At 46.0% G+C, this 13384-nt stretch overlaps 1 protein-coding gene and 1 long non-coding RNA gene across 2 annotated transcripts; one reads left to right on the plus strand and one right to left on the minus strand.

Moving 5' to 3' along the window:
* Nucleotides 1-1537: 1537 nt before the first annotated feature.
* Nucleotides 1538-4651, minus strand: LOC135373482 (uncharacterized). The gene is made up of 3 exons (XR_010416485.1): nucleotides 4564-4651; nucleotides 3623-3736; nucleotides 1538-1711 (listed from the first exon to the last, which is right to left on the minus strand). It is a non-coding gene; the product is annotated as an uncharacterized LOC135373482 (long non-coding RNA).
* Nucleotides 4652-11057: 6406 nt separating this feature from the next.
* LOC135373446 (uncharacterized) lies at nucleotides 11058-12296 on the plus strand. Its single transcript, XM_064606646.1, has one exon. It carries the CDS (start codon nucleotides 11058-11060, stop codon nucleotides 12294-12296), a length of 1239 nt encoding a protein of 412 aa, XP_064462716.1.
* The last annotated feature ends 1088 nt before the right edge of the window (nucleotides 12297-13384 follow it).

Raw genomic sequence — 13384 nt, forward strand, 5'->3', positions numbered from 1 at the left:
CAGAGAGCGAGAGAGATGATGATGATATTGTAGTTTTTATGGCGCACGAGTTCCTATGGCTGCAATGCGCCAAAACAGATGAAAGAGAGAGATAATATATGTTTATTCGCAAACTTCGGAGCTGGGTGACGCCAATTAGGGGTCTGCTGCTGCATTTCTTGAAAACGTTTCAATTACGCACGAATTAAAAATAATATACAGAACAGAAGACACGTGCGACAACACACATAGATAAAATACGTATAGTACATGACTCTGGATGTGAGGTACATCCGGCTATGTTTCTAACGTTTCCACTGTTACAATATAAAACACCATTATACGGCACGCATGTAATTTGACAACAGAAGCCCACTAACATGAAAGACGAAGAATGCGAAGACAGTCCTCCCATTTTGTAGGACCGCATGGCTTTCAAGAATAGAAGGAAGCAGCCATCGCGATATCCTTGCTTTGTAACTGGGACGACCATTTTTGGTTCCTTCCACAAGAGGAATGCTTCTTTGTCCCAACTGTGTTGCCCACTTCGCCTGTACGCCATCTTGGCCTTGCGCCATTAAACTCTGAATCATCATCATCATCATCATCATCATCAGCCAACTTGGTTGCCTGCTACTTTCATAGCCTATCCACGAAAGCGCTTGCACACTGCTGTGCCGGAGACCGCTTCCGGTAGGCGCCGACTGGTCAAGACAAACGCGTCACTTCCGCCTTTCACATCAAGTATCTGCTCCTCCAGACGTCGGCGAGACAGGTCTGGCCCATTGATTGGTTTCGGAGCCGAGCAGACAACCGTCGAGAAAACGTCACATGCATGTCGGCCTTTGGACGCTAAAGACATCAAGGAAGCGGGATCGTCAGTATTCTCTTCTCACAGCCACAGTTGCTCTGTGTCGCTCAAATTAAACTGAAGAAAGTATTTATTCTATACATGCGGCGTGTTTGACCCACGACCTACTATATTATAACGACCATGTCATAATCGGCAACCCCTATGAGGAGCCCGTCCGCACGATCCGCTAGGGGCGCTACTCATCGGCACGCGAGACCTGCATCGCGATTGGACGATGGAAATTTGAATTCTGAACGTGCAGAAGCGTATGTACGACTTCCGTAGCAGACGACAGCAATAGCTCCTATGAAAACGCGTGGAATGATGACGATGATCAACCTCAGAATGAAACATCTGTGGAATATCCACCGCTTGTACAGAAATACCAAGGTAAGCTGAAGTACAAAGTATTGTAGAAGTTGAGGAAGCAATAACTGGGACGATGAGAAGCGCCACGGCTAGCTTCCAAATGCGGCGCTGGGAAGGGGTGCCTATGACATGGTCGTTATAATCTAGTAGGTCGTGTTCTTACCTGAAGTACATTACCAGGTTAAAAGAGGAAAAACGAGTGTGATTGTGTTCCAGCTGTCATTGGAAAATTCATTATGTACGTAATACACAGCTTACTAAAAAAATCATGCCACTGGTAAGGGTCGTATTATTAACAATATGCAGTGTGAGACGACAACAAAGAAAAACAATATATTGTTGCAATGAACGCGTTTATTGAACCTATAGGAGAACAGGCACTTAGTCAAAATACTTTATTCGTAAGCTTGAAGTGTGAAGTCTTTGATTTGTCCTTCAGAGACACCGCTTATCCCCTAGCCAGAGGCTGACTTCGCAATAGTAACTGCAGCATTCATAGTTCCGCTCGCACTGCGTATATGAGAAAGTTCCACGTATATATGCGGAAGAGACACAAATCAGGAGCGTAGATTGTCTAGCATTGTTCACGAAACGTCTAAGTCTAAGTTGACGAAACGTGTCAGCTTGCACTCTAAGAAAAAAAGGTATGATTTTCTGCCCGATTCGGTAGAACTGCATTGCAACCGTATTTCTAGTCCAACCAGTTTTACCTTTTGGGTATAACTGCCGAGTAGAAACTGTCGTTATACCAGCTTGAGTAGGAAATTCTACCATTTTCTCTTGGAGCAAACGCGAGAGAGAGGAGCAAGGGAAAGGGACGCCGCCGCTTAAGCCCCCGGGGGATAAGTCGCGTGTGGATAGGCACGAAATGGTAGAAGTCCTGTCCTGCTGCAACTTTGGGTAGGAAATTCTACCTTTTTTTTTTCTTAGAGCGTGGCACATTATAGACTAAGTTGCTTCTGTGCCGGAAAATACCAACCATCATCATCATCATCATCAACTTTTAGCTAGTACCTTCTCTGCCATTGTCTTGGCGCATTATGGCTTTCGTCGCTCGTGCGCCAGGAAAACCAGAAATCATCAACAACCTATGCCGTACGGTCTCGCCGTGCAAGATATATTTGAGCTACACTCGAAGCTAATTGTTTATAAACTATAATTGAATCTTATTACATGCGCTTTCTCCACAATGACATCACGGTCAGTGGCAATCGAGCCATCTGCTCGAGACGAAACTTGATAATTAAATTTATGATATCTCAAGGCAGTCATCATTTTGGCCTTAATAGCTGATGCGCCACAGAAACCCGAATAATCATCATCACGAAGACAGTCATCATTCATCTTTATCTAGTGCGGACATCAGGGTCAAGCAGAAAACAGGCATGCACATGCCATCATGATTATGGGCTGTAGGTGATAGGTGAAATTATGCAGGTGACACCTGAACGTATATCACAACGGTCAAGTCTAATCTCAAAGTCAGTCTATGGCTCACGCCTGTCCCTGTATTTGTCCCATTTATATGGACAGAAAAAGGGCGCAAGAGGACGACGCATGCTGCAAGGCAGTGCAGAAGGGCTGCAACTGGATTTCAACGTCTTTCTTTTAACTGCTTTCAGATAATTGTATGAATAATATGCATATTTGGGTTTCGAATGTTTTTTGTCAGAGGGGAAAACTAACGGAGACTCCAGTGAATAGGTTTACACGAACAAGCAGACTTTTTTTTCTTGCTGTGTAAGAAAACCTCCAGTTAGCAAAATACGTACAGGTGAACGCACAAGTCCTCTAATTCCAACCCCAACTCCTCTAGAAATCTGCCTCATATGACGAAATAGCAGACAAACTGCAAAACACACATGCCTGAAAAGTCTGGGTCTAGGCCCACCGTGCCAGTAGGCCACTGTATAGTATTACACACAACATTATAAGGTCATGTGTAGGTGTGCAAATGTGCCATGGATTTAGATAGGCAGCCTTGTCTCCCGTATGCGATGGGGCGTTGGCAGTAGGAGGTGGGAGCGTTTGGTTTCCGGCCTGAGGGGGCTCCGAAGCCATTATCACGTTCGGGTCACCAATTTGTAGTTACTGAAGCCCTACCGAGAAAGAGACTCAAAGACCAGGAGCCAGGTTAGGTCGGATTAATCTGCGCGACACAGAACTGAACTGCCGATATGCATGCCAGCTGTGCACGAGAAACAGACGGGCCGATTCGTCGTCGTCGAAGGCTATCGGCATGCAATGAGTGGCGCTACAGTTACTCATACACATCGCAGCCGCATCAGTATTCGACTTCTACCATGGTACGTAGACACAGTTATAAACTTGCATCATCACCACCAACAACAACAACTGTAAAGCTCGTACTGCGTAGAAATCCTCAACGACTGGTCGCAATGACAGAAAAATTTAGCTTACCTGATCGTACCACAGAAGACACGAATAAGCTTTTTGGGAGACATCGGGATATCCCATGACTACTGGCGTCAACATAGCGACAACCAGCACTAGGCGCCAGGCGTGGATCATATTCTATGTGGTTTCGAGATTAAATAAACACCATCAGTAATACCCATACATAAGTAGTGCACCCAGCCTTGTTGTTGGGTGATGAGCCTTTTCTACCATTCATGAGAATTTATAGCAATTTTAATGGTATTGGCGATTTAAATGATATATAGTTTTATCCAGCGTTGCTCATATATCATGTTTATGCCTCAATCTTTGTGAAATGCCAATTTTAGTCTAATATTTCTGCTTTTACCTAGTCACTAACCACCTTTTTTTGTCGCATTATGGCCTCAGTTGCTTGTGCGCCATCAAAACTCCAATCATGACCATCATCACCAACATGAGTAGTGTGTTATCTGAAGTAGTCCATCAGTGTTTGTTGGTTGGTTGTAACAAAAAAATAAAATAAAATCTTGGCTTCACTAGTGTGAGGCACTCAACTGCACATCGCCTGCACGAGTTACAATTGTTACGTGAAAACCCCTGTAGTGATGATGCCAATTAGGCGGAGGAAGAGGGTGATCATGATAATCATTATTGGTGGTGGTGGTGGTGATTCGGAAGTAAAACACACAAGTGTGAAAATACACGGAACGCACACACACATGGTCCAGCCACGTGAGGGGCTTGTAAGGTTACTGCCTTTAAACGCGTTTGCCATGATGCCAAAAAATGGAACGCATTTTGTTCGCGTTAACATACTTCTCAGATTACACAGTTAACACAATTATCAGATTAATTTACACAGAAAAAACTGATAAGGCGCAGAAACCTAGATAGTAATGGGACGCCTAAAATTCGGAAGTAGTCGATAGGAGAAGAAAAAAATGTGTTAGATAAAAATGTACCTCGTCTTTTCTCGAGTAAGATGGAGTCCTGTGACCGGACCGTTGCTTAAAATGGCTGAAGAAGAAAATGACACCCGTTCTCAGTTGAGATGCAGACATGTTTTTTTATTGCTCGCAACTGGTACGGTCTGGAGCGTTTTCTTTTTTATTTTATTTTTTTCATTCAACGTTAATTGCTTTGCGCAGTTGCTCGTACTTATGTTTTCGTTCACAATGACTGCTCAAAGAATCATAATTAGACCGAGTGCAGATGACCAAACTGATTCTTTCCAACATGTGCTTCGCCCTCGTTAAAAAAAGAGCTGCAGCTTGGATATGTTGCAGGAGCGCCCTTCTCTCGTTCTTCTTCTGCTTCGTTTAAAGCGACAGTGCGGACCCCTAGCGAGGGCTTCGAGTAACAAAAAAGCACGCTGTAATGCTGCCGCCACGTTACACGTGAGGTTTGTTTGCCCATATAGTATGGCGACATGTTGCACGTGCCGAGGGTATATAGGACTGCGGGTGGGGCATGTACTTTTGTTTGTTTTGGGTGGTTTGTTTGTTTGTTGTTTTGTTTTGGTAGTAGCAGAACTGGTCACGAGACAAGTTCAATTTCGCCCTGGTTTTCTTTTAAATAATCAATCAATCAATCACGATCACCTGGGGTTCTCTTGACGTACGCCGGATATTTACTTCACACGATGCTGGAAACTAAAACAACCCTTTGGGCTTGTTGATGACAGACTTTCATAACTTAAAAGCTCTAAAAACAGGACGAACACGATGTTGAACGATGCTGAGGACGAACACGACACCGATGTTGTGTGTGTCTTGTGTTCGTCCTGTTTTTAGCGCTTTTATGTTATGAGAAACGGTGCTGGAAGCGGCAATGTTCACCTCCCCAGCATTGCCACCGTCCTCGGACGGTGCCAATGGACGCGTCCAAGCCGGGAGCTCAGCAAGTCAACACGTTACCGACTGGACTACCGAGGAGGCTGCCACTTGCTTTTTGATGATGCCGACTGCCAGAGTGCAAAACGTCTGAGTGTTTCAATTAAAATCAATTACATGATCAGTTGTGGCACATTTGTTATCAATGCGCAAAAAAACACTCGAATCATCATCATTATCACCATCAATCCATGACATAAATCAAACCATACCACTTTAAATATGAAATAAGGATTAATTGCGGCTTGTGCTTCAACACCTCGTGTTCATTAACCTCCCTCATCTTAGTTCACGATGCGCCAGAGAAACCCTGATCATCATCATGATCCAGTATTGGCGCATTATAGCCTTAGTTGCTCATGCGCCATAAAAACCCGAATCATCATCATCATCATCATGATCATCATCAGACTCCCTCATCTGGCAGCGTGTTTTCTGCAACGTCATCCAAGTAGACAGACCCTAGAACATTTTTCTCATCCTATTCTTCGTACGTGCCGTACTCACACGGAAAAGTGCAGAGACAGTTCAGGTTCAGCCGTAGCTAGTACCGTTCGTATAATAAACCCACTCTGGACGTCAATAACATTTGGTTGCGCACTGAGACTCCTAGCTACGCCTTTGATGTTCATCGATTGAGTATGTCGCCACGAAGTAGTTTCGAATGAGAAAGCTGGCGACATTCAACGCATCGAGCCGCGCGTGAAGTCGCGCTTACTGATAAATGGTGTTTGGCTTGGGCAAAGTGCTCGTGCATGAGTATTGCCCGTTGTAGCTTAGGTTGCAGATTAATGGTGTTAAGGATCGCATGCCGCCGTAACATCGTCGTGACCAAAGGGGTATAAATATGCAATGATAGCGTGACTAATCGTTATCGATGGCATCCGCAGTCAGATTTATGTAGAAGCGCGTTTTGGCAAAAATAGCTTTTTTCTATAGTGTGCGATTTGTAGGTACGAACTTGTTATATTCTTCAGGTCTGTGAAAAACTAATTAGTGGCGTGAGTGTTTGTACGTTATTATTATCTGATTCCCCCTACATTAAAATGAGCAGGCAGGGTAAGACTTTGAAAATATCTTTGCGTTACAAAACTATCAACTCAATTCAATTCGATTCAATTTTATTTCATCCTTAGGATATAAAAACTATAAAGGTTGTCATTATTCGTACTCATTACTGATTGCTTACATGATTGATGATGACTGCTTGCATGATTGCTTGATGATAAAACTATAAAGGCTGTCATTATTCGTGCGCATTACTGATTGCTTACATGATTGATTACATGATTTCTGAATTGAGGCGCTTTCACTTCACATGACTTGAAAAGTCGCTTGCTGCACCTTGCCCTGTTATTTTATAACGTCACGCCTCGAATACCCGATCACTAGAGGATGGAAATGGTTACATTAGATGCGCGGTCGTTGAGCGACACCGACCCGTACATCAGCCATCGAGTTGGTTCACATGCGCTCTGAATCTCATCTGGGGCAGCTCCCAAGTTGTGTCACATCAGTTCCCAAGTTTATGGAGAGCAGCTCTCAGGTTGACCCGGATGAATCCCCCAAGTTGATCGGGATTGACCTCAACACTGACCAAGATCTGCTCCGATATGTCTTGAACGAGGACGCGTTTTTCTTTCTTATACTTTCGTTGGGCGTAAAACAAAAACAAAGAAACAATATGAACGTGTAAACATTATTACCTACTTAGACGGATTGCACGCTTTATGACATGGGCCTGCGTAAAATACGCTCGTTGCAAGATCCCTATGTTGGGCAACAATGACGCCGTATCCTGGACGTCTCCCTGGGTTGGCGATCTATTTCTCTTTTTGGACGTAGCGCGGGGATATATTTGAACAACTTCACGATCTTTCAACGGATGCGACAAGATACTTGGTACAAGAAGGACTTGGGCAAGGACTTGGTACAGCAACCACTCGGTAGTTGTACCTCCAAGATCATGCTAAAGACATGAAGATAGTGGGTTCGAGGACGTCTTTGGGACGAATACTAAACCTCCTGTCTTCCACACCTTCCTCCTATATCCCCTATCCATCTGTTATTGTCTGTACGCCGCTGAAAGTCGCAGTTGTAGTCTACGTCACGAGTTAGGTTGGAAGGTAAGGAAGCATGCTTATATGAGGTGAGGATTGGGGGGGGGGGATTATGATCGATCAATGGTTGACTGATATTCCAAGGCGCTAGATCAAGCTATGAGGGTTCTAAAGACTTGACGCAGTACATCATCAAGGTGTCCAAGCATATACCTCTGAGGTGTCCTCTTTTTAACGTCCTCTTTTTAACGCGCGCCGTCATAACGCTTCCTTAGTACGCGCTCAATGGCGTCGAGCTGACGACAGTGTTTGCATTTTGTGTCCCCCCACGAAGCCGGTTTTCTGCAGCGTCCAGTTGTTGAGCATAATAGCATAGATTGAGAAGTTAGCCGTCAAAAAGAACTCGTTACAAGTTAAGTTACCGTGTGCAAAATGTAACTAAGTTCTTCAGCGTGAAATGTAACTCGCAGTTACTCAGTTACTCAAAAAAAAAAGAAGAAGAACGAGTTACTTCCAAGTTACTTCTGACTTTCTTCCAATGGGAGGAAGCGAACGAGTGCCCGTTCGTGGAACCCAGCCTTCCTTCCGATTTGTTTCGGTTTCAGTTTGTCTACCAATGTCATGATGACGTTTCCCTGGTAGAGGTCTATTCGAACGCTTTGCATCTTACCCCCTGTGGGCGCACAATGGTTCAGCTTCATTTCAATGGCAGCGGTTCTTAGTTCCTGAATAAAATACTGTCATTCATTGAATATCACGTTTTATGGCAAAAAAAAATGTCATAAATGAACAGGAGGGAAAGCAAGAAAATATGGGGACGTGAGTGAAAAGCTAGTTAAAAGGAACTTGGAACTTTTAACTTAAGTTACTTTGGCAAAGTTACCTGAAAAAGTTACCTGGAACGAGTTCCTCTGAAAGTTACCACGGCGCAAAAGTACCGAGTTAAGTTACAAGTTACCGAAAAAAAAAGGAACTTAGTTACACTAACGAGTTACTTGTAACGAGTTACCTCTAACTCTGCTTAATACAGTGCATTAGACAGTCGTAATTTAACTCTCAATTGTGAGTAGATCAAATAAAAAAAAAGAAATAAATGCTACGTCGGAGAAGAGATACCGAAATGTCTTACTTATTATTACCAACGACTGGTAAGTTTTTCACCGTTCCGGAGAGTTGGTTTCGATCGAAGGAAGATCGTTTGGGTGCCAGAGCGAATCCCGGAGGCCGATATCGAGCGCGGTCAGACAGCAGTATATACACAAGCCCGAACGGTGAGCCCCGGCTTGGGGCCATCGACCCACTATGGGCGTCGGAGAATGCGCTAATGACACACACGCCGCCTTTGCATTGCATTGAGGAGAGACAAGCGGACGGTTGCTTTTCCAGAAAGCCCTGCCACAGGAGTGGTTATCTGCCTACTTGCAGTGTTTGTGGGAGTTCTTATCCTTCCATGTCTCACACGCCCCGCAGGGGGCACCGGCTTCGGCTGGTGTTTGGTGAGTGGCGCCACCACGGACCCCAGCCCCCAGTCCTAAGGTGTAATCCGTACCGTGCCGAGGGGATGTGAGGTGAAGGGTAGAAACCTTGAACGGTGGCGGTCAGGGTCTTGGTCAGGCCCTGGCCGACGGGTTTTTCTGAAAACTCCGGGACCTTCCCACATGTATAGGCATGAAGTGTGGGTGACCTTGTGGAATGCCTAGCAATCAAACCTGTATGGTTAAACACTTCTCTTCCCCTCCGATCGGGGGCGGCAAACGCCCCCGGACCGAAATCTCGAAATCTAATACACAATTTTTTCTGTCGAAATACATAGTCTTGTCGGCTACTTCCCCGGAAGAAGAAAAAAGTACACCACTTGGGAAAATGTCACCCTTCTTTATTGAGAAGGCGGTGTATTCCCTCTCCAACCACATCACCGAAATCAAGAAACTGCGATCTGGTGACCTTCTCATCAAATGCACATCAGAGACATACTGCAAAAAAATACTGAACGCCCAAGAAATGCTTGGTATCCCCATATGTGCTTCCTTGCATAAGACCTTGAATACGTGTCGTGGTGTGGTAGCTGTTGCTGAGCTGATCGATGTCCCAGTAGAGGAGATTCTTGAAAACCTAAAGGAGCAGGCAGTAATCGATGTTCGAAAGCTTAAGATAAGGAAAAACAATGAATATATTACCACCAGAAATGTTGTCCTTACTTTCGACCGTCCTTCACTGTCTGATAAATTGAAAGTTGGATATTTGTCTGCAGAGGTCCGTCCGTATATCCCAAACCCTCTTCGTTGCTTTAAATGCAACCGTTTTGGGCACGCTGCTGATGCCTGCCGTGGGTCGTCGTGCTGTGCTCGTTGTGGCCAGCAGGGTCATGATACGAAAGAGTGTAGAGGGCATGATTGTTGTGTGAACTGCACTAATGATCACCCCTCTTACTCGAGATCCTGCCCTAAATGGAAATTAGAAAAGGAGATTTTACGCATCAAGGTTACTGAAAACATCAGTTACCCCGAAGCAAGGAAAAGAGTATCTCCTTTCATCACACAGAGATCCTTCTCGGCAGTGCTTCAACAGAAACCAAAGATGGTAACTGTACACACGCAAACAGATGTTCCATGTAGTAACCAATTATCAGCAAGTGAAGATGGGGTAAAAACGAAGCCCCAAGATGAAACTACGGTAGTGACTACGAAAGCAGTCCTACCCTTGTCATCACCCTCCATGGAGGCGGGCTCTATGGAGTGTGATGATGATTCGAGCTCGGAGCTCTCCTTGGGGAGCACGAGCTCACCATTTCTGACGCCCGCAAGAGGAAACCTCTCGAGGAGTGGTTCTCTCTCCGAGATATCGGAGAAGGATTTGGCGGAGGCCAGAAGAAAACCCCGGAAGCCGAGGATTACTCCTCCCCAGAGGAGTAAGACCTAGGAGCCATAGGTAATTGAAATCCTTCTTTCTGGTCGACATAACAAAATGTTGTATGCACTTTTTCTCAGTTCTGTACTTATGGCCCACCGGCGTCGGGAATTTGGCGCCCCCATCGCCCGGCAGCAGCCGCAGTAGCCCCCTCCTGCACCAACGGTTGGGTCGCCGCAGGAGGGAGACCCCCACGTATAGCTGTGCGTGGCTTTCCCGTGTCTGGGGAAAAGGGGATCCTGGCGGTTGAGTGGACCCGGAGGTTGTTTTGGACCCTTCGGGGCCCCTCCGGGAAAGCAATACACCGCTTTGGCCCCTGCTTCCCATAGTCGGGTGGTCCTGGAAGGCCCGGCCAGGATTATTCAGCTAGTCGCCATCTCCCCCTTCATTACTTTTTCTTTCTCCACTCCTTCACTATCTTCCTTTTCCTCTTTTCACCTTCTTTGGCGGCAAGGGTCAACCTTGGGCAGTCCTTTCACTCCCCAGAAGCTGCACTAGGGTATAGTGCAGAGGCAGGCGTTAGCGTGTGGGACACGTTCCCTTGTTGGGCTCCATGGTGGGCGACGCACCACTGCACTGAACCACAACATTTCTTTTATGGATTCTTCAAACTCAAAAAAACATGATCGGTACCGAAAGCGGCACCGCACCGATGTACTAGCAACACAATCACTGGACCTCACACCAGAACCATGGTTTGCAAAGGTCCTGATCATCCATGGAGAAAACGAGTCTAAGCCCCTGAGCAAAGTATCACCATTTGTGATAGCGAAGGAACTGGAAAAAGCCATGGGGAAGTCCTACTCCGCGAAAAAGTTGACTACAGGAGACTTGCAGATCGATGTCCAGACACGACAGCAAAGCTCGACTCTGCTTTCCCTGAACAGAATTGCTGACGTACCTGTTACAGTTTCGAGGCATCGTACGCTGAACATAGTGAAGGGCGTGATATCTGAGCATGAACTTCTTGATTGTTCAGATGCTGAAATCGAAGAAGGTCTAAAGGATGAAGGTGTTGTGACAGCGCGGCGAATAACTATGCGTCGAGACGGTAAGGAGATTTCCACTAAACACATTGTCCTTTCATTTCAATTACATAAGCTTCCCACTACCATTAAAGCAGGGTACATCAACTGTCACGTCCGGCCATATATCCCAAATCCGCGGAGGTGCTTTAAGTGCCAACGATTTGGCCACGGCTCGCAGGTCTGTCGTGGACAGGCCACCTGCCCGAAATGCGCAGGCACGGATCACGCTGCAGAGACCTGTGAGAAGGATGTCAGATGTGCAAACTGTAAAGGTAATCATCCTGTCTACTCTCGCTCCTGTCCACGGTGGAAGGAAGAGAAAGACATACTGACGGTCAAAGTGACACAGAATCTTTCGTACAGAGATGCAAAAGCGCAGGTTGAGTTTTCAAAAAAGGGAACCTTCTCCGAAGTGGTGCGCAGGGGAGTAGCACCACTGAGGAAATCTGTAGAGACCCAGACTTCTGGGTCTCTACCCCACACTCCCCCCACACAAGAAAAGCCTGCGGAGAGCTTGCTTCCGCTGGCACCAGCTGCTCAGGGGGGCAGCCGGGAAGTAGCGGCCACAACCTCTACGGAGGTTGATGGCGAGCTGTCAGTTTGGGACGGGCTCACAGGGGGCTCATCCCAGGCTGCCACACACACGATGGATGTTGACGATGATGACTGCATGTCGCAGAAATCATCGTCAAGCCTTCCCCCCAATCCTTCCCCATGGAAGGAACAGAGAACGAAAAAAGGAGGCCGAGGCAGGGGTAGTACGTCCCTAGGGAAACATAAGCCCCCAAGGGTTACACCTCCCACATAATGTACAGTCTCTCTTTGTTGCTATTTATCACTACTTTCTTTATGGGACAGGTAATCCTTCAGTGGAATTGTCGAGGCCTCTTTTCAAATATAAATGACATTCACGACCTTTTTGAAAAATACAATGCAGTCTGTTTTTGCTTACAAGAGACATATCTGAATGAACAAAGTGTAAACCCATTTCGCAGACACAATGTTTTCAGAAAGGATCGTATTAACACCACACGTACATCTGGAGGTGTGGCTGTGGTCCTTCCACTATCCACACCTGCAAAACAGATCCCACTCGTGACACATTTGGAAGCAGTAGCTGTCCAGGTATGCCTGGACAGGGTCATTACGATATGTTCACTGTACCTGCCCCCTTCAGTGGTAATAGAACAGAGAGATTTGGAACAGCTCTGTGACCAACTTCCTCAGCCATACCTAATTCTAGGTGACCTGAATGCCCACAATCCCTTGTGGGGCAGTTCAAAGGTAGATAGCCGGGGAAAAATGGTAGAAAGGTTATTCCTTTCACGACCAGTCTGTCTACTAAACACAGGATTACATACATATATAAACTCCTCAACACAAAGTTTTTCATCCTTAGACATATCTCTTAGTAGTCCTTCCATTTATAATTGTATTGACTGGACCGTTGAACAGAACCCTCGTGGGAGTGACCACTTCCCCGTAGTCCTGACAATTCGTGGTTCCACAAACACTTTTCTTACACGACCACCACGATGGAAACTGTCCAAGGCTGACTGGAACTTGTTCCAAAAGGAAGCCAGTCTTGTGGCATCATCCTTAGCTGGTAGGTCTGTTGAAGATGCAAACCGTTTTGTCACCGGGATAATTATAAATGCTGCTGAGCGATCTATCCCGCAGACATCTGGCCGTCTCCCCAAGCGTCCCAAACCTTGGTGGACAGATGAATGCGGGAAAACGCGGAAAGATCAAAATCGAGCGTGGGGTATCTTTCGTAGGTACCCGACTCCAGACAACCTGATCCAATTTAAGAGAGCTCGAGCGAAAGCTAAGTGGACAAGAAAAGAAGCTAAACGTGCATCGTGGAAGAGCTTCTTGTCATCTTTGAACAGCAAC

Source organism: Ornithodoros turicata, unplaced genomic scaffold (assembly GCF_037126465.1).
Source record: "Ornithodoros turicata isolate Travis unplaced genomic scaffold, ASM3712646v1 Chromosome25, whole genome shotgun sequence".
Lineage (NCBI taxonomy): Eukaryota > Metazoa > Arthropoda > Arachnida > Ixodida > Argasidae > Ornithodoros > Ornithodoros turicata.